Source organism: Acromyrmex echinatior, chromosome 3, assembly GCF_024713525.1.
Source record: "Acromyrmex echinatior isolate Ae372 chromosome 3, ASM2471352v2, whole genome shotgun sequence".
Taxonomy (NCBI): Eukaryota; Metazoa; Arthropoda; class Insecta; order Hymenoptera; family Formicidae; genus Acromyrmex; species Acromyrmex echinatior.
Genome location: NC_141854.1, coordinates 17,366,240 through 17,384,086, shown reverse-complemented (window position 1 = coordinate 17,384,086; position 17,847 = coordinate 17,366,240). Strand labels below are relative to the sequence as shown.

General features: G+C 34.2%; 2 protein-coding genes across 4 annotated transcripts; one reads left to right on the top strand and one right to left on the bottom strand.

The window, feature by feature from the left end:
* The first annotated feature begins 265 nt into the window (after positions 1–265).
* Positions 266–6,272, top strand: LOC105150270 (uncharacterized). Its single transcript, XM_011063230.2, has 6 exons — positions 266–2,087; positions 2,501–2,646; positions 3,240–3,596; positions 3,769–3,924; positions 4,207–4,655; positions 5,068–6,272. Exons 1-6 carry the CDS (start codon positions 599–601, stop codon positions 6,026–6,028), a joined length of 3,558 nt encoding a protein of 1,185 aa, XP_011061532.1. The 5' UTR covers positions 266–598; the 3' UTR covers positions 6,029–6,272.
* Positions 6,185–17,755, bottom strand: tapas (tudor domain-containing protein 7 tapas). 3 transcript variants are annotated; one of them, XM_011063283.2, is made up of 18 exons: positions 15,165–17,755; positions 14,700–14,798; positions 13,462–13,608; positions 13,110–13,327; positions 12,767–12,942; positions 12,373–12,496; positions 12,017–12,286; positions 11,286–11,429; positions 10,603–10,944; positions 10,339–10,530; positions 10,014–10,271; positions 9,562–9,810; positions 9,147–9,476; positions 8,831–9,051; positions 8,445–8,643; positions 8,246–8,355; positions 8,028–8,179; positions 6,185–7,935 (listed from the first exon to the last, which is right to left on the bottom strand). In XM_011063283.2, exons 3-18 carry the CDS (start codon positions 13,541–13,543, stop codon positions 7,688–7,690), a joined length of 3,315 nt encoding a protein of 1,104 aa, XP_011061585.1. In that variant the 5' UTR covers positions 13,544–13,608; positions 14,700–14,798; positions 15,165–17,755; the 3' UTR covers positions 6,185–7,687. The 3 variants fall into 3 exon arrangements, with proteins under 3 accessions (XP_011061585.1, XP_087260025.1, XP_087260026.1); XM_087403899.1 differs by lacking the exon at positions 15,165–17,755 and adding an exon at positions 14,951–15,157; XM_087403900.1 differs by lacking the exon at positions 14,700–14,798.
* Positions 17,756–17,847: the final 92 nt, after the last annotated feature.

Here is a 17,847-nt window from a genome sequence, read left to right as displayed (position 1 = left end):
TTATAAATCATAGAAATTTAGTGGAATAAGATGCTAATGAATTCGATTATGGAGCGTATATTACAAGGAGAAACTAAATGAAAGTAATTTATCGAGAGAAGTGTGTATTAAGGAGCTCGTGGAAAAAATTATTTTTTATTTCATCCCATTTTATCGTACAAGTACATTTTGTAGATTGAAACGTAGGATTAATTCGCACAAAAATTGAGAAAATGTATAAAGGACTGAGTTCGTGGTCGCCGCCGTCGTTCCCGTATCGATCGATCCATGCAACTGCTGAACGTAATCACTCCCACACCTGGTGTGCCGTCAGTTAGTAACACGGTTCTCCTCACCTGGTGAACGTAGCTAAGTAGAATTTATACATCGCGAGTAAATTAAGTCTACATATGTACGTGAATATTAATGAAGATTACAACGAGGACAGAATTATTTTCTTCAGGGCTGCGATGATATCACGGTTGAGTGTATTCGCAAGTTTCATGAGTGATCGATCGGCTCGCACAAGTGGAGCACACGCGATATTCTCTCGTAGACGACCTTCTTTCTATTAACAGTGAGCGTCAGTTGCAGCCTCAAGAAACCTGAAGTCGCAGAGATGGCCACGTCCGCGGAGTCTACGAGAGGTAGGAGATTAAGGAGATCGCGCAACGTTTCCTCTTTCTTCGATGAATCGACGGAGAACGCGATGTCGCCGAAGACGATGAATGTCGTCGTGGACGTTCACCACGCGGGTGAAAGTTCAAGCCAACGACAACAACAAAACAATGAAAATGATACTACAATCGATAAGGAGACTAAACGATCTTCCGAACGATCTTCCCAAAGTTCCAAAATTTCTTCGCGAGCGAGCGAAAGACCTCGGAATCGTTCCTCTGATCGCAGGAGTTCCTCGAAGGATCTTCCCAAACATGATGATTTGATGGTGGAGTCGTTGGATCTGATAGAGGAATTCGAGGCTCCGAGAAAGAGAAATGAGTCTCTCGAGGAGAAACCGCGGCGCAGGAAGCAATGGAATACTGTGGCGAACGAAACGGAAGTAGATTCGAAAAGACCACCGAGGAAACGCTGGTCCAAGGACGCCGGGGTGATCCGATTACCCGAGACGAGCGACGACGCATCCCCGTTGATCGAAGACTCACGTAAAACGCCGGTACCGGCACCGCGAACCAAGTTACGGCGGAGTGACGCCATCCTCTTCGACAATCCGGCGTTCGTGTCCGATAACGAGGACGAAGTGCTCCGGATCGAGACTGATCATAATCGAGAGAGCACCAAGATTGAAATGAGGAGATTGAGCGATCGCTCGAACGTCGAGGACGTGGACGTCGCTGGGATTACGTCCAGCGGCTCTTCGAGGAGGCATCGACAGGAATCGGTGAGCGAACGTCTCGCGGTGGAAAGCGACGATCGTTCTTCGAAAGCGAGATTTTCGGAAAGTCGAAGGAATAGCGTTGGGGAATTCGATTCGTCAGCGAGTCTGGAGAGGATCACTGATGTTCGATCGAGCTCGATCGCTTCCGAGGAACGAGTCTCGAGCAGCCGGAAGTCCAAACCGGAAACGACGCGCGATCGATCCAGGAGGAGAGAACGATCGTTGCTCAAGAAGAAGGAACCTTCCGGTGAAGACGTACTCCTCAGCTCATCCGCGAGGGATGCTAATTCGATGACAGAGACAGATACAAGGGTGAGAAGAAAGAGAAAAAAGAAACGTAAACAGGAAAAGGAGACGAAGGAGAAGGAAGAGGTGAAATTTATTTCCGTAACGATTCACCGAGCGGATGTGCTGGAAGCCGATTACATGAGCGTAAGGCGACCGATGGTCAGAGTTCATATCGTGGAGGCTCACACGGGTTCATATCTGAAGAGCACAGAGAGCGGCGGTACGTATATTCAACCGATGATCACCGGTAAGTTTGACTTCAAGAAGAACAAGTCGATGATACCAGTCTGGGAAGAAGAGCTCATCTTTGAACACAATTTCGACGCGATCATGAGACGCGAGGATGGCGAACAAGTGGTGATTCTCTTCGAAATTATAGAGCTCCTGAGCTTCGCCGACGCGAGCATCAGTTATGACAAAATTGGTAAATTTCTACTCAAATCTTATAAATATATTAGCTAGCTAGTTTGTTAAAAAAATGATAATGAGAATACGTGAGGATTAATTATTTTTGTCTTTTTTTAATGCAATTTTACATAAAAGAGTTTATTTTTTCGTTTTTTTTCTAAATTAATTATTTTATTTACGTCAAGTGATTAACATATAAATTACACGCTTTTGAAAGTACGATAACAATTAAATAATCAACAATTAAATTCTCAAGAACAGAGATTTGTTGATATTGAGAGCTAGAAATAAGTTAAATAAATTATTCGATTGTAAATGTTATTAATATATAATATTTGTTGCAATATTTAGGAAATCTTATAATTTTGTTTAGAATTGCATTGAGTTTTTGCTTGCTAAAAATCTAATAATTCACGTTTGACAATTCAGGTAGCGAGGGATGTTGGAACAAAATCGCCTGGGCATTTCTTAAGCCCGTAGGAACTAATAGCATTCTTCATACAGATAAAAAAGTGCGATTGCAACTTTACAAACCTAGACGGAGCTTTAAAAAATACGGCAGACAAAAGTGCGAGGTATTCACCGATTTTGTTATTCGAGCAAATTTCTTTAGTATTTTCTTTATTTCTTTGATATTTGTTAAGAATTGGCATTGCCAATTTTTACACTTTCTATACATTTCCTAAAAAAACTGTCTATGTGTTCCACTTTAATTTATCACTTTCTAAAGTTTTTTCAATTCGCATAAAAATTTTAAGAAAATTTTTTAGGATAAATAGACTATAGAATAGTTTGCAGACCATAACGAGTATCATGTCGTCTTTTAACGTCACTCTATTATTTGGGTTCTTTAAAAAAACCCAGATGAAAATTTTTGGCATAGATATTACATTGAATTCTATTGTTAGATGTAGTGAACAATGAACGTAATTTATCACAAAAAAAGAAAGATCGTATAACTTTTTATTTTCAGAATGCGATACTTTCACTTTTTCGTAAAACTAACGTTATATATATATATATATATATATATATATATATATATATATATATATATTCGCTATAGCGAAGGACTAGAAGCTTTAAGACCTTTTTGGGGTGATTTACGTAAAATTTTCGCAACAATGTCATGTTGAACAAACTTTTATTGCTTTTGTTTTGCGTACAGGTTTATACTTGGTGGCAGTCGAACAATAGAGACAAGTATCCCAGCAGTCTCCTGGTAACGGTGACATCAATCCCACCACCAAAACTTGAGTCAGTGCTTTATCAAAAGCTGCCAATAAACGATCTCCTTGATGAATCACAAAATGACTTGCGGGATCTTTCAAAATGTACGTCGGAGTCGATAGGTCTTCCTAAATGGGCGCGATTAGCGGCTCAATCTTGCAAAATTCCGAATGAGAAGATGTTCGAGACGGAAGTGAGCGAAAGAGGCTGCTTCTACGTCGCCTTCAGCAACGACGGCAAGTATCTGGCTTGCGTCCATTCCGAGGAGTACTATTATCCAATTGTCGTTTACGAGGTGCGTCAATATCGCAGATATCGCAAACAAATACCGCGACTAAAGGAGAGGAGAATGAAAGAATGAAAAAGATAATTAAATTTTTCTGAAGCAATAAGATCGTAAAATTCAGTTGTTTTTATTTATGTTCAAATTGTGTTATCAATTGTGTTTATCATTATTTCGATTTCAGGTCGAAACCGGCAAGATCCATGTTCGATTTCTCGGTCACAAGGCTTTCGTGTACTCTCTAAATTGGTCCAGCGACGATCATTGCCTGTTGTCGGCATCAACGGATCAAACGGCACGTATCTGGGACGTTCGCAATCAAATCGTGCAGCACATCGAGGTCATTAATTAAGATTAACGATATTAATTTTTAATTATAAGTTTCTTTTAATTTTCTAAATATTTAAAACTGTGCATTTTATTGACAATAAATGCGTTTAAACATATTCGCGTTAATTTTTTTTCTAATAAGTATCTTATATACAATTAAAAAAATTTAAATTATTAGATTGAATAAAATTGTTTGAAACATAACACGATTTGCGGCAGATCGTCTTTAAAATGTATTGTTAAAGGAAAATTTGTGTTTAATATAAACGTACACAAAACAAATTTATTGTAGATGCTACCACATCCTTCGTATGTCTATTGCGCCAAGTACGGGCCCGGCAATGCGACGATCGTGGCGACAGGATGTTACGATCGAGTGGTTCGCATCTGGGTGAACGACAGGAGATCAAGGAAGCGAGAATTGAACCAGGAATTGGAAGGCCACGAGGGTTTCGTCAATTCGATGGTCTTTCAAAAAAACGGTAATTTGATTACCGCCGACAGCGTAGGATTGATAATTCTTTGGACAATCCGCATAGACAGTAAGGTACCATCTAAGAGAACAGGATGCATCTTGAGGAAGATAAAAATTCGCGAGATCGAGGGTGTCGTTATCAACACGATCGTTCTGCATCCCCTGGAATCTAGACTCCTCGTACATTCGAGAGATAATGGCTTGCGAATGCTGGATCTCGCGACCGGCGTAGTATTACAAAAATATAAACGGCTGAATAATCAAAGGCACGTTAGACAAATATTTTTTATGCATTTTTAACATTCGCATTCTCAAACATTGCAATTAACTTTCTTTATATATCCTATATGATATAGGAAGACAATGTTTAATAATATTAAATTCTTTCCCTTTCTTATATTGCCTTCTTTCTTCTATTTTTCTTAACTTTTTCTCAATATATTTTTTAGCATGTTAATTTTCTTTCTTATTATATCTTTCACATCCTTTTTTAAATTTATAGGTCCACTTCACACTTTTTTCTCCATTTTTTATCAACCTCTTTTATGCTACGCCTAGCTTTGCTTCTCAATAGATTTTCCAAATCACTACTGCTTGTTGTATTCGTTCATTTTTTAATTAAACTTTTTTGTTAATTCGATCTATTATGTGTGAGCCTCTTTTCTTTCTTACTTATAGAATACAATTGAAAGCCTGTATTTCTCCCTGCGGTGGATTTGTTATATGCGGTAGCGAGGATTCCGTATTGAATATCTGGAATTTGGAGACAGGTAAACTCGTAGCCAAGTACACGAATGATGAACGTAATTCGGCTAAGATAATTGTTACCTGTGTGGATTACCATCCCTACGATCACGTTTTGGCATACTCAATATTCGGCAATCCCACGTCAGTAAATGTTCTGAGATACAATAAAGATGCCAGTGGGAACGACGTTGGATTACATTTTATGGAAGATGCGTCACAAAGTCGAGGTAATGAAGTGATCTTGAATGCCTTGAGCTGCTCTCGACAGAGTAAACCTAACGTAGCAGGGAGAAAGGAAATGCCCCCTTTGCCTCATCATTTAACAGCCGATCATACGATAATACAAATCGAAAATAATGATTATGGACGACTGTGGACAATGCCGCACTACTCGAGAGAAATGGAGCGAAATTGGAGGAAGAAGAGCTGGGATCGACTACATAATATTATTGAAAAGATCGACTCAATATTATTCGGGAATTCAATGTTTGAAGATGTTGCCAAACAGAGTTCCAGTGCGAACGAGCGTTGTGGTTCTTGGACTAACAACGCGTCTAACATCGATTTGCAACGAGATATACTCGACGATGCCGTGAACTCCACAAGGTCCCATGATGGTAACAATACGCAGTCTAGCTTCACAACTGTATCCAAGAGTTTGGATCATTCATCTGATTTTCGCAATTCGGCAGTTGCGTTAAAAAAAACAGATACGTCATTGCATATAAGTTCCCCAGACAGCGCTGGTACTTATATCGTGGAAATGTCGAACTTCAATAAAAACGTTGAAGGTGCTGTTACAGCTGAGGAGAAAGCTTCCATCCAAACGATTGGGAGCGATAATTCACGGATTAGTAATGTTACATTCCTCATAGAGAATGAGCGAGCATAAGTGATATTATTTTTTACACCAGTCTTCTTTTAAACTCAATTTTCTTATGTTTGGTCTCGTTAACATAATGAGTGTTCTATCTTCATCGTATTTTATATAATTTTATAATATTATTAATTTGATATTTTATTTACGTGTAAAAAAATATAATGCATGTGGAAAAAATTATACATAAACTTTATTTTATATACTATAACTTTAGTTGCAGAATAGAAAAATAAAAATATATTCATTACAAATAAATCTTGTGAGAATTTCTAATGACACACTTACAATATGGCAAAAAATGTAATACAATCCAGATCAAATCACGTATCAAAAGCGATTAATCGTGTAATCTTCAACATATGTGTACGTGTGTGTGTGTGTGTGTTTGTGTATGTATGTGTACATACTTTATATATAAATATACATATATAGAAATTATACATGTATAGATGTAATTTCTTTATTTATAGATATGGAATGCTGTTACTTAGTTAATATATTATACACAGCCAATCTTTTGTCATTAGACAATCATACTGTTTCGTTTAATATATATCATGAATTAACTTTGCAAAGTTAAACGACAAAAAATTAAAGGGGATACAATATAACGTTGTTAAAGAATATTCGACATTAAAATTAATATCTTCAAGAAATTCAACAAAATTATAATAAAACTTCTTTGTAAATAAACTGCACTTTGTTATAAGTTCAACGGTTTACAATTACATATCTGTTCATGTGTAATAACAAAAATTTAATTCATAACAGTAAACGTTAAAAAAACCTATTATAACATGCGCGTATAAATTGTATACAAGCTTTTATATGAAAACGAGTAATTTCCTCGAAAAATTCTATTTATATGTGTGTTCTCTTTTGCTCATATTTTGATACTTAGAGAAAAAAGAAAATTTCCAAATAACAAAATTGACAAATTTTATTAAAACTTAAAATAATCATTGTTATTTTTGTAACGATTATGTGCGTATCAATGCGTAACCGTGACGGAAAAAAATAAAACTTTACAGGTAACTCATGGAAGTGTTTCCCTCCGATTTTGATGAATGTTGTTTTCCAGACAAAAATATAGGACACATTTTTTTTATATCCAATTGAAAAGGCGCACTTTTAGAGTGCAACGCTCTTTTGAAAAAAATTGGTTACTTCGAAGCGAATTATAAGAGATAGAAAAAAAGTTTGAAATAAAAGTTGAAGTTCTAAAAATACTTAATGATTATAATACATAATTTTTAAAAGACTAAAATTGATATTTAAATTGATATTAAATAAATTTTTTTTAACTATTATAAAGTATTTTTCAAACCATTAAACTTTTCTTCAGAACATATTTTTCTATTTATAATTTCAACGCTTCGAAAAAAAAATAGATTTTCTTCAAAAGAGTATTTCACTCCCTGAACATGTGATTGGGTCTTTATAAAAAAAAAAAGTCCCTTATTTTTGTTTAAAACACAACATAATCAAAGCTCATCAAAATCGGAAGGGAAAATATTTCCATGAATTTCCTTGTTAGAAACATTCCTTGCGTCGTTCTTTCATGACAAGTTCGTGCATATATAAACAGTCCATTATCACGGCGTCATAGGATAACAATATATACTCATAAAGAAAAAATAGATATTTCTAGCTGTTGACTGATATAATCAATTAAGAAGGAAGACCTTCAACTTCTTCGATGTATTTGGCACGCTTTTCTTCTACTAATAACTCATCAATGTATATGTCTTTTTCGGTGCTAGTGTCAATCAGTTTTAAACCCAACATAGTACCATTGACTGGCGAGAGACTGTCAAATACCGACTCCACGATTACAGAGACGAAATCCTTATCAAGCACTAAATCCTTAAATTTGACGCAGTCGGTCACCGTCCAGTCAACATTTAAAGGCTCTATTCCTAATCAATATTAAAAGTCATTGTTAGAATTCCTTGTAAGTGATATAAGAGTTTAAATTGCATTTATAGTGTAAAAGAAGCCTTTTTTTTACCAACGAGTTTAGCCTTTACTGCCTGATATGGTAATTTCAAAAATTTACTCATCAACGGCTGCAAATTGCTGATAGATATTATCGTCACGTCGCCGTAGTCACAGAGATATACTGATACATCATTATCGCTGATAATGTCAGTAACATATACTCTAAAATAAATATAACGTTGTTATTATTATATTCTTTTTTATATTGCGAAGTAATGTGTTGCATACCTGTACCAATCATCTTGGAGTTTTCCTGCATAGAGTTTGCCTTCATTGACAGACTCCAAAGGCGGATTATTGTTTGCATCGTAGTACTTTCGTAAGTCTATCATCATTTCCTGGAAATAAGAAGGTCCAGAATATATTTAATTCATTAATTGAACATATTTAATGTACACTTAAAAAATTCCTATTAATTTTTACGTACTCTTAACTGGCTAACATTGTTCAACGGTTGCACGATAAAATGTCCTGGATGCGCAACTAATGTTACGTGGACGTCAAAATACTGACCGATGTCTGAAATTACAGGTGGATTCAATTTGCCGACGATCTCGGGAGCGCGAGTACTTTTGCGATCCAATCGTTTCTTGGACTTGTTATTATTATTGCTATCTTCCTTGATTCTATATATACATAGAAACTCGTTTAATAAAATTTATAAAGCTAGTACACAATTATGAAAATACAGAGTTATATAAATAAATATATATACATAAATATATAGCAAAAATGAAACGAAAATAAAATATAAAGACATAGAGCATGCATATAGGGATAGTATAGCTCGTAAAAGAATTGCCAAATATTTACTTCGATAGTTCGCCGGCATAAATCAATGATGTATTTATCGAAGCCAACATGTTACTCGGTCCAACTCTTTTAAAAATCTCTACCACTGGAACTCCAGAATTGCTGATCCTAATGACCCTCGCTACAAGCATATCTGTGTCCGAAACTAATTCTTGGAATTTTGCCACAAATCTCTTGTTGTACATTGACTGATCAATATTGTGCAGAAAGATTTGCATTGCCTGATTTTTTTACACACGATATATAAATATCAGTTTATCTTCACAAAAAATTAAAGAAATATTCAATGTCGATAAAAAAAACAATTTTCTCATACTTGCGGAGGGATGCACTGCAGAGTCTTTGATGTTTTGTCTATGTGAAATAGATTTGCTCTCGGTATCAAAACAATTTTACCAACATCAATCAGAAATACCATTACTTCTTGCTCGGCAGGAATGTCAGTCACTCTTGCCCTATACCATTGCGAATTCCATTCCGCAAGGTATGTTTTTGTAAAGTTAATCGCATTCACCTTTATATTGTTTGTAGCAAATTGAAACATATTTTCATTGCTCAATATATTTTTGGTAAACGAGTTTAATTGCGTATAAACTTTACCGTATTCGTCTATATGCGTGACATTTAATTCGATTAATTGTCCCACCTGTGAAAAACAATCGATGTACGTAAGAAAATGAAAAAGAATTTCAATAATAGAAAATCATAATAATAAATCAAAAGACAATTACACGCATTTTGAATGTAACAGCCATGACCTCCAAAATTTTGTCAATTAGTATTTGGTTCACATCAATATCTTCGTCTCCTTTGCTCGTGTCATAAAAAGTTACCGTTACGTATGAACCATATTCATCACTATCCATGCCATGTACTTTCACATAAAACAATTGATCGACTAAAAGATAATTTTCGATCTCCGTTACCATCTGAGCGCAATCGCGGAACTCCTTTAATCCTTGAAGACCTATTCTTATAGCCTATATAAAGTAGAAACATACATGAGATCACATCAGATTAATACAGTAAAGTACATACCCGTTTGCAATGTAGATTAATTTTAATCTCGGTTCAATTTACTTGTCACTTTTTTCTAATTTCTAGAATTAGAAAAAGATGGAGTATAAGTTGAATCTAGATTAAAGTCAATCTACAATGATAGAAATGAAAATCAAATAGTTACTTGAAATGGAAGAGTGTTGAATTTCTTGTCCAAAGGATGCAGAACGTCAGATTTATATTGCTCCACGTATCCCTGATCGATAAAGAATACCGTGGCGATTCCGGTTTCATTGTCATAATCTGTGCACTCAACTCGATGCCAATAATTTTCCTCGAGTACGGCATAGAAATCGCCGGGTACGCATGCCACAGACGAGGTAGGTTTATTTAATTTATCATAATAACTTGTCATTTCATTTGTCATATCAACAAATTCGTTCTACGAAACAAGAGTGTTAGCCCGTGAAAAAAAAAAGAATGGATAAACGATACATTCGGATACTTACATTGTCATCGCCTAGGCGAACCCAAATTTCAACAGTGTTTACAACGTAAGTAACACATACTTGCCAAATATGTGCTTCAGGTACTGGCAATATACTGGGCGTGGCGGGTCCAATCGGATTCAATTGTATTTTCTTGTTAGTCAAAAGAATATTCTCAGGAATATTCTTCAATACGGAATTACTGTCCAATCGCTAAATAAAAAAAAATATGCTTATTTCGATCTTCTGGAAACAATTATAATATATAATGCACATTTGTATTACTTTCAAAGTCGGTGAAGTTAGACAAAGTATCGTAGAATCCCCAACACCTTTCTCTTGATTTATATCCACGCATTTTTCAATAATTGTTTGCCAATTATGGGGCAGAGTCTCCCCATATTGTTCATTGTAATATTCGGGTAATAGATGCATGAAGACTCCACTATGATGCGTGGTTATAATTTTTAAAATGCGTTTTTTAATTAATTCTGCATCGGCAGTCGTCACTTCGGAGCTCGTCGATTCCTTAGCAAGGTGTCCCAGAGCTAAACGTGCTGCAATTTTCTCGGCTTCCTCTTCAGTTGCTGCGTCCTCCGGATATGTGTGGAATGTATGCGAACCAACCTGAGATTCATCGATCAATAAACACAATTAATTAAATAAATAAATATAAATATAAATAAGGACTTTCAATATTAAGCAATAAAAATAATGAAGGTTCAGATAAGGCTAATGAGAGTCATGCGCTGTTATAGGTGCTAAGAGATAGGCAAAGTAGATAATCCTCAGATGTTCATAGTTATCTTCATTCGACAAAAACGAAATAAATATCTCTTCGCACCTATAACAGCGCATGACTCTCATTAGCCTTATCTGACTTTGATTATTTTTATTGTTCATTGATCAATGTAGAAACTATATCTTTCAATAATATATATTTAAATATATACAATTGATATATTTACTTTCACGCTGGCATAAATGGTGACTTTAACAGAATGTTTCTCTTTCTTTGAATACATTTTATAAATTGGTGGTGGTAAGTTTAACATGTTGGCACGAACTTCCAACTCTTTCCGAGAATCAAGAGCCTTCAATGGCGGTGCAACCTGGGAAGGTGCCTTTTCATATTAAAAATATCACGTGATAAAAATTGAATATCAAGTATCAAATACTTAAAATAAATGTTTCAAAGTTTCGTAGCATTAAGGCCCGGGTGCACCACGTTACTTTAATTTTCAGCGAGGCTTAAAACTCTCTTTGTTCCTGTCAGTTTTAAAACGAGATAGAGAGTTTTAAGTTTCGCTTAAAATCAAAGTAACGTTGGTGCAACCGGGCCTAAGTGAACCGTAGCCTTGATTTGTGACCTATTTTGACGCAAAAAATAAGCATTGAACATCAGCATGAAAAGGCATCTTAAAAGTAATAAACTTTCACGAAAAAAATTTGCAAATATAGTGCGCGTATAGTTTAATCAAGGCCAGAATTTGGAAAAATTGTTTTTCGTTTTATTCTCTTACCTCTTCATCCTTCAAAATTGCAAGTGATAAAACATAAATACAAAATTAATTTAAAGAAAAAAAAACTATTTTAGAAAACTATTCATATTGAAATATTGTAAATAATACATATTTCATTTTTAAATTATATTTCATACAGCAATGTCTTAGCACATAAATCATAATATTCTTCTTACCTGTGGAACATTAAAAATGGATGGAGTAGACATAGATGTATAACCATTGTTGTAGTTACTGATTGATGGTAAAGGTGTTTCAGGAGGAGTAATTTTGAGCCTGTCGCTTAGTTTTGAAGATTTCGATTCTACAGTCTTTGGTTTTTGATTTATCACAGACGAAGCTGTATTGTCATTTAATACTTTGAATCTTACATCTTCAATAGTTTTACAATTATCGCTTTGGTTTACAGTCGCTAAACTTGGAATTGTCACTTTATCTGTCAGTCTCTAGAAGTATTAGCGTGATATAATGACGCAGATTTATCAACAGTTAAAAATTACTTCAAACTTTCGTAATTTAAACTTGCACTCACTTTGGGAAAAGTGGATATTGGAGAATTACATATACTTGGTGGTGGTGTAGTCGGTGTGAAACTTGATTTCGTGTTATTGAGCGGATACGGACACTGTACTATAGTTTCCATAAGAGGTACAGGTCTAAAAGATTATTATATAACAAATATATAAAATTGTTTACATCTTATGCGATATATATTAAATATTTTCAATTGATTAATCTTTTAAATTGATACTTGTAATTAAATCATTTAAAAGTTAAAAAATTTGTAATTAAATCAGGAACATATATCAAAGGCATATCAAGTGCTTAAATAAAAATAAACTTAAATCACTACTTATCGGTACTTATTATAGATTCTTTTTACTTTAATAAACAACTCTTAGATTAAGTTTGGATATTATAAATACCTAGTAAAATCTGTATACGAGTTACTCTTGTCGGGTGTTGATCTAGTAAAGGAATTTGAAGAAGAAATATAATTATTTTTAGAGGAGTAAAAACCACTGTTCAGATTATTATTTCTAGAACCAGAAAAACTTCTAGAACTAGACGAAAAACCTTTCACATGTCGGGGTGGAGTCCACTGAAAAAGATTCTATAATTAATCACAGCAAATATACAAATTGAATTGTTTGAGTTTCAACATTAAGGCAAGTAAAGTAATAAACAAACATATACTATAAGATGATATATGTATAACGTGTGCGTGACACGTTACTTTCCAGGAAATATGAAGTATTAATAAATTACTTTTTTTGGTTGTGGTCGTATTTTTCTCTTCGCATTTTTCTGTCGCGAAACTAATTTCGTAAGATGCGCGGATGTTTTCGAAGGTAATGCTTCCACAAACAGTTCTCCATTTTTTTTGGTCACTGTAACATCTGGTACATTGCGTACGAAAGCCTCGACAGAGGAATATCCGAGTTGTTTAAAAGGTAATAGTTCTCCTGTTATCATACGATAGTCCGCTACAAAGTAAAAATCAAGAATTACTACATCGATTAATAACAAATAAGTGGAATATAGAAATATTAGCAGATTATATCAAAACTCAAATAACTATGTTTACAAATACTACGCAGTAAAAATTGATAATATTTACTCCTTAAATTCTCTAGTTTGATGCCACCCTTGCAGGATATCAGACATGATCGCAATTTCTTTATTACTTCGTCTTGGTCCATTGTGATTCTCTCTCATAAAAGAGAGATCACAGGTAGACGTTATATCTGTTATTCCGACTGATGATCTACAACAGATTTTAATAAACGTTAAGGTATATAATTAAATTATACATTAAACGTACAAATCTCTGTATAATATTCTCAAAAAATTTCTAGAGGCAACAAAAAATAAAATTCCAGAAAAATGTGCAACAAGAATCCAAGTAACAAACAAATATACAATAGCATAAATAAAGACAAAAGGATACAGTGTTCATAGTGGTCAATTTTTTACGGTTTAAGACTTAAAACTTAGGTAATGACTTTTTGTAGAAAGCCCATTAAGCTTAAGCAATGACTTATTGTAGAAAGTTTATAAGATACATTTTGTCTCATAGGCTCATAACTTTAAGAGGCCCTAAGTCGTCAAGCCGTAAAAAATTAACTCGATTATTTTCATATTTAACTGTAAGTGATCAATTTTTTAAGGCTTTACGGCTTATGGCCTTTTAAAACAAAATTGTGGACTTAGTTAAATTTGGATTTTACAATATTTGGATATATCAATAAGCAATTACAGTTAATCTTTGTCAATACATATTTTTCAAAATAAAGTAAAACATAAATGTAAATAAAACTTATAATAAAAATCTAATGAAAATAACCGGTAGGAATTATTCACAGAAATCATTTAGTTATTATTAGTAAACTAATAAGATAAAAAAAATGCATCAATTAAAGTAATGTTGATAACATATTTTTTTCATGTATGCATTCCTAATATATGTAATTAGCTGTCATTAAGATATTTTAATTTTATACATATTTTACTTATATGTCTTATAATAATTGCATAACATGACAAAAAAAGCAATACTTAGTAAAAACAATAATAACCAAAATGCTTATTCTACATAATGTAATTCATATATCATTTATGTCATTTCTATATTATTCCTTCTTAAAAAACTCTTTACAACTATTTTCTCTTTATAGATAAAAGGAAGATGGAAGGAAAATCACAAGAGAACAAATAGTATTCTATTTATTCTCTTGTGGTTTTCTATTTCTGTAGTACTCTATTTCTGAATAATTAGCATCATTCCATCAAATCACTCTCAAGATTGTTCTTTACGCACCTCACCTTCCCTAATTATTTATCATTTGTCAATATTACCTTCTATTGTCTACGAAACACGCCAGACATTTAACATCCAATTAAATCACCGGCAAGTACCCTTCACCTACTTTTAGCTCAATGTCTGAAAGTCGCAATCTGAAAGTCAGCAGAAACGCGCAGTTAAAAACAAACTCAACGAACTGCACTCTACGACGTTTCGTGCACCATCAAAATACGAAACTCGCTTGAATGAATGGTGGTTCGGCACAGAGACGCGATCGAATCGACAGCAAGTAAACAAATACGACCTCTTAGACGAGTAGAGACGTCTCCACGTCTCACGTACTGCCATATGTCGCGATCGGCGGTGATTCGCGGAAATCAAGATTGGGACGAGTGAAACGGTATCGTTTACCCCGCAACGGCAAGTCGGCCACGATACCATGAGGAACCAGGCGACTATTAGAACGGGGTCATTAGCGCGGGGGAGGGGAGGGGAGAGAGAGCGATTAAAGTATATACCTTCTCTCTTTAGAACACTGAGATTTCGTTCCCCGTCCCCGTCGTCGCCGCCGCCGACACCACCGCTGTCGTATGCTGGACCTGCTGGACGACGACGACGAACTCGGGTTATCTCGATTACCGTCAACCGTTCTCTGTAGCGTTCGTTGGAGATAAACCTGAGGCAGGTTGGAACCTGACCGAACACGATTTTTCCCGATGTTATTGATGCTCGTTTCTCGATGGTTTCACGATCAAATGAACCTCCCGCGGGGAGGATGTGCCAAATACGACTGGTCGGACTGGCGTAATTGTCGACATTTCATGAGGCGCGCATTCGTGTCTACAATGTCTATATGCTATATATCTCTTTCATTTTCACTCTTTCGCTTCGATCTCGCTCGCTTGCTCACTCTCAGTTCTCCCGCGCCAACGGTCAGCAACAACCACAACAGCCGATTCGCTCGTTACACTCATTGAAGTGGGTCGTGACGCGTCCGCCAATCACGTGCCTACCTTCCCGGAAATATGAAAAGGTAATTAAAAAAAAAAAAGAACGAGGAATGCATCTCCCGCGCGGTCACGACCCTTCGAAATAGAAGCGAAAATTGGATACGTGTTTCTCCGGTTTCCCGCCCTTTTCCAACGAGAATTTTTTCAGAATTTGCGCTCGACAATAAACGCTTGCATGATTGATCCAATCTTCGATAAATCAAAGTAAAAAATATTTAAAGCTAGCTGATTTTTCACGCGCAGCACGTTGCAGCAGCAAAATGTCATAATTCAAAGCATGATTCAAATTTTCGAGAATTAATTGGAAATATGTCATCTCACGAAAAATTCTTAATCCATAATAGCATTTTTGATCACTACGTGCTGCGCATAAAGTCAGCTGTAGAAATAAATAGGATATGAAGTGAATTTTGTTTCTCTGTCCAACTCGTGAAGAGAAATTTCGGATGAAAGAATATTGGGGAGGGGCTATCAAATGCATTAAATTTATTATTTTTTATTTGTATATCTAAATTCTGTTAAAATAAATATCTTTGAAGTTAAGTGCAAGATGTTATTCTATTTTCTCTCCTTTTAAGAGAGGCTTAATTCCAATACAGATTAACTTTAATCTCGGTTCAATTTATTCTCCATTTTTTTCTAATTCTTAGAAAAAGATAGAGTTAGCTGAACCAAAATTTTAAAATTAAACTTGCATTAAAATAATGGCATAATTCTTACTAAAAATTAAATAAAGTAAGTTAAACCAAGATTAAACTTAATCTTGCCATCAGAATGAAAGCACAGAGTTGTGCATAACAAATAATAAATTAATAAGAAAATGAAGCAATCAAAGTCTTAATTTCTTTCTTTCTGTGAAATAAAAGACTGATGGTTGATTTTCTAAAGGTATTTTTCCATAACAATCGAACTTTCAAAAAATGGAATCTCGCAAAAATCATACGATTAATCAGAATCATTTAATTTAACACATTATACAAACGATTAATTAAATTTTAATCTCGGTTTTTAACTTACTCGTTAACATTTTTTACTCTTAAGAACAAGAAAAGTATACAAAATATGTTAAACTGAAATTGAAATTAATCTACATTGACAGAAATTAATGGACATAATTAAGACAATTTATTTATTTATTTACTTATTATTGAAGTTTAGGTAAACGAGGGGCAAAAGTGACAATATAAATCAAATAAGAAGCTTGAAATATGGTCGAAGCTAGATCTTGTTACTTTACAATATTTTTATGTATGTATTTTTAAATATATCTTTCAACTATATAAACTGTTTGATAGTAATCAATACGAAGTTTATACAACTGAAAAATGTATTTAAAAATTTACATAAAAATATTACATTATAATAAGACATCAAGATTTAGCTTTTAGTATTTGACGCTTTAGTTATTTAACTTATTCATACAGTAATCTCCAAACTTATTATTAATGCAATAAAATACGTCAATACCGTAAAGATCAAACTTCAAAGCTAAAAACGGTATCTGCCTTCTTATCTCCCAAGTGTTATTTTACAGCTGCAATGAATTCTATGAATGTAACGTGATCAGTAACCCTTATCTATTTTCCGATAAACTGTGACGAACGAGTGATCAAAGCACATTTATTCAATTCATGTCAGGAGTTACTCGCGGTAGTGTGTCTTGACAAGCGTATTATATCTATATTTACAGTACAACTAATATCTTTTATACATAGATAAGATATATTAGTTGTACACTGTAAAAAAATATATATATCTGGAAGTACATTTTATTGAATCTACATCTTATACGAAAATCTATAATATGCGTAACGTATACGACAGTATTTTCATATGCGATATTAGAGAGTTTTTGCAATATCTTTATCCAAATATGGTGAATGTTAAGGTCAGATTATCTTCTTTTTAATAACTACTTAAAAAAGGATAACGTGACTTCAGCGTATCTGGATTCACATTATTGCAAAAACTCCCTATTCTTCGAGAATAAGGCCTCTGTCTGCTTAATCCACTACGTAAATATTTTATCTAACAATTTTTTCGATTCAGACGATTTCATTCGTTTCAAATAGGAAATATAAGAGATGGGAAAAATATAAAAATACATTCAGCAGATGTAACAATTGTAGACAGCGTTAGGCAACAATTGTCTGCAGTTATATACTAACAGATCTAATTAACAGATCAAATT

What these genes read in the sequence shown, in the direction of transcription:
- LOC105150270 (XM_011063230.2), top strand. Translation starts at nt 599, where the DNA reads ATGGCCACGTCCGCGGAGTCTACGAGAGGTAGGAGATTAAGGAGATCG. An exon ending in CATCAGTTATGACAAAATTG is followed by an intron (nt 2,088 to 2,500) that starts GTAAATTTCTAC and finishes TTGACAATTCAG; the next exon opens with GTAGCGAGGGATGTTGGAAC. An exon ending in ACGGCAGACAAAAGTGCGAG is followed by an intron (nt 2,647 to 3,239) that starts GTATTCACCGAT and finishes TTTTGCGTACAG; the next exon opens with GTTTATACTTGGTGGCAGTC.
- tapas (XM_011063283.2), bottom strand. Translation starts at nt 13,543, where the DNA reads ATGGACCAAGACGAAGTAATAAAGAAATTGCGATCATGTCTGATATCC. An exon ending in TATGCCGGCGAACTATCGAA is followed by an intron (nt 8,644 to 8,830) that starts GTAAATATTTGG and finishes ATGTATATATAG; the next exon opens with AATCAAGGAAGATAGCAATA. An exon ending in CTCCAAGATGATTGGTACAG is followed by an intron (nt 8,180 to 8,245) that starts GTATGCAACACA and finishes TATTTATTTTAG; the next exon opens with AGTATATGTTACTGACATTA.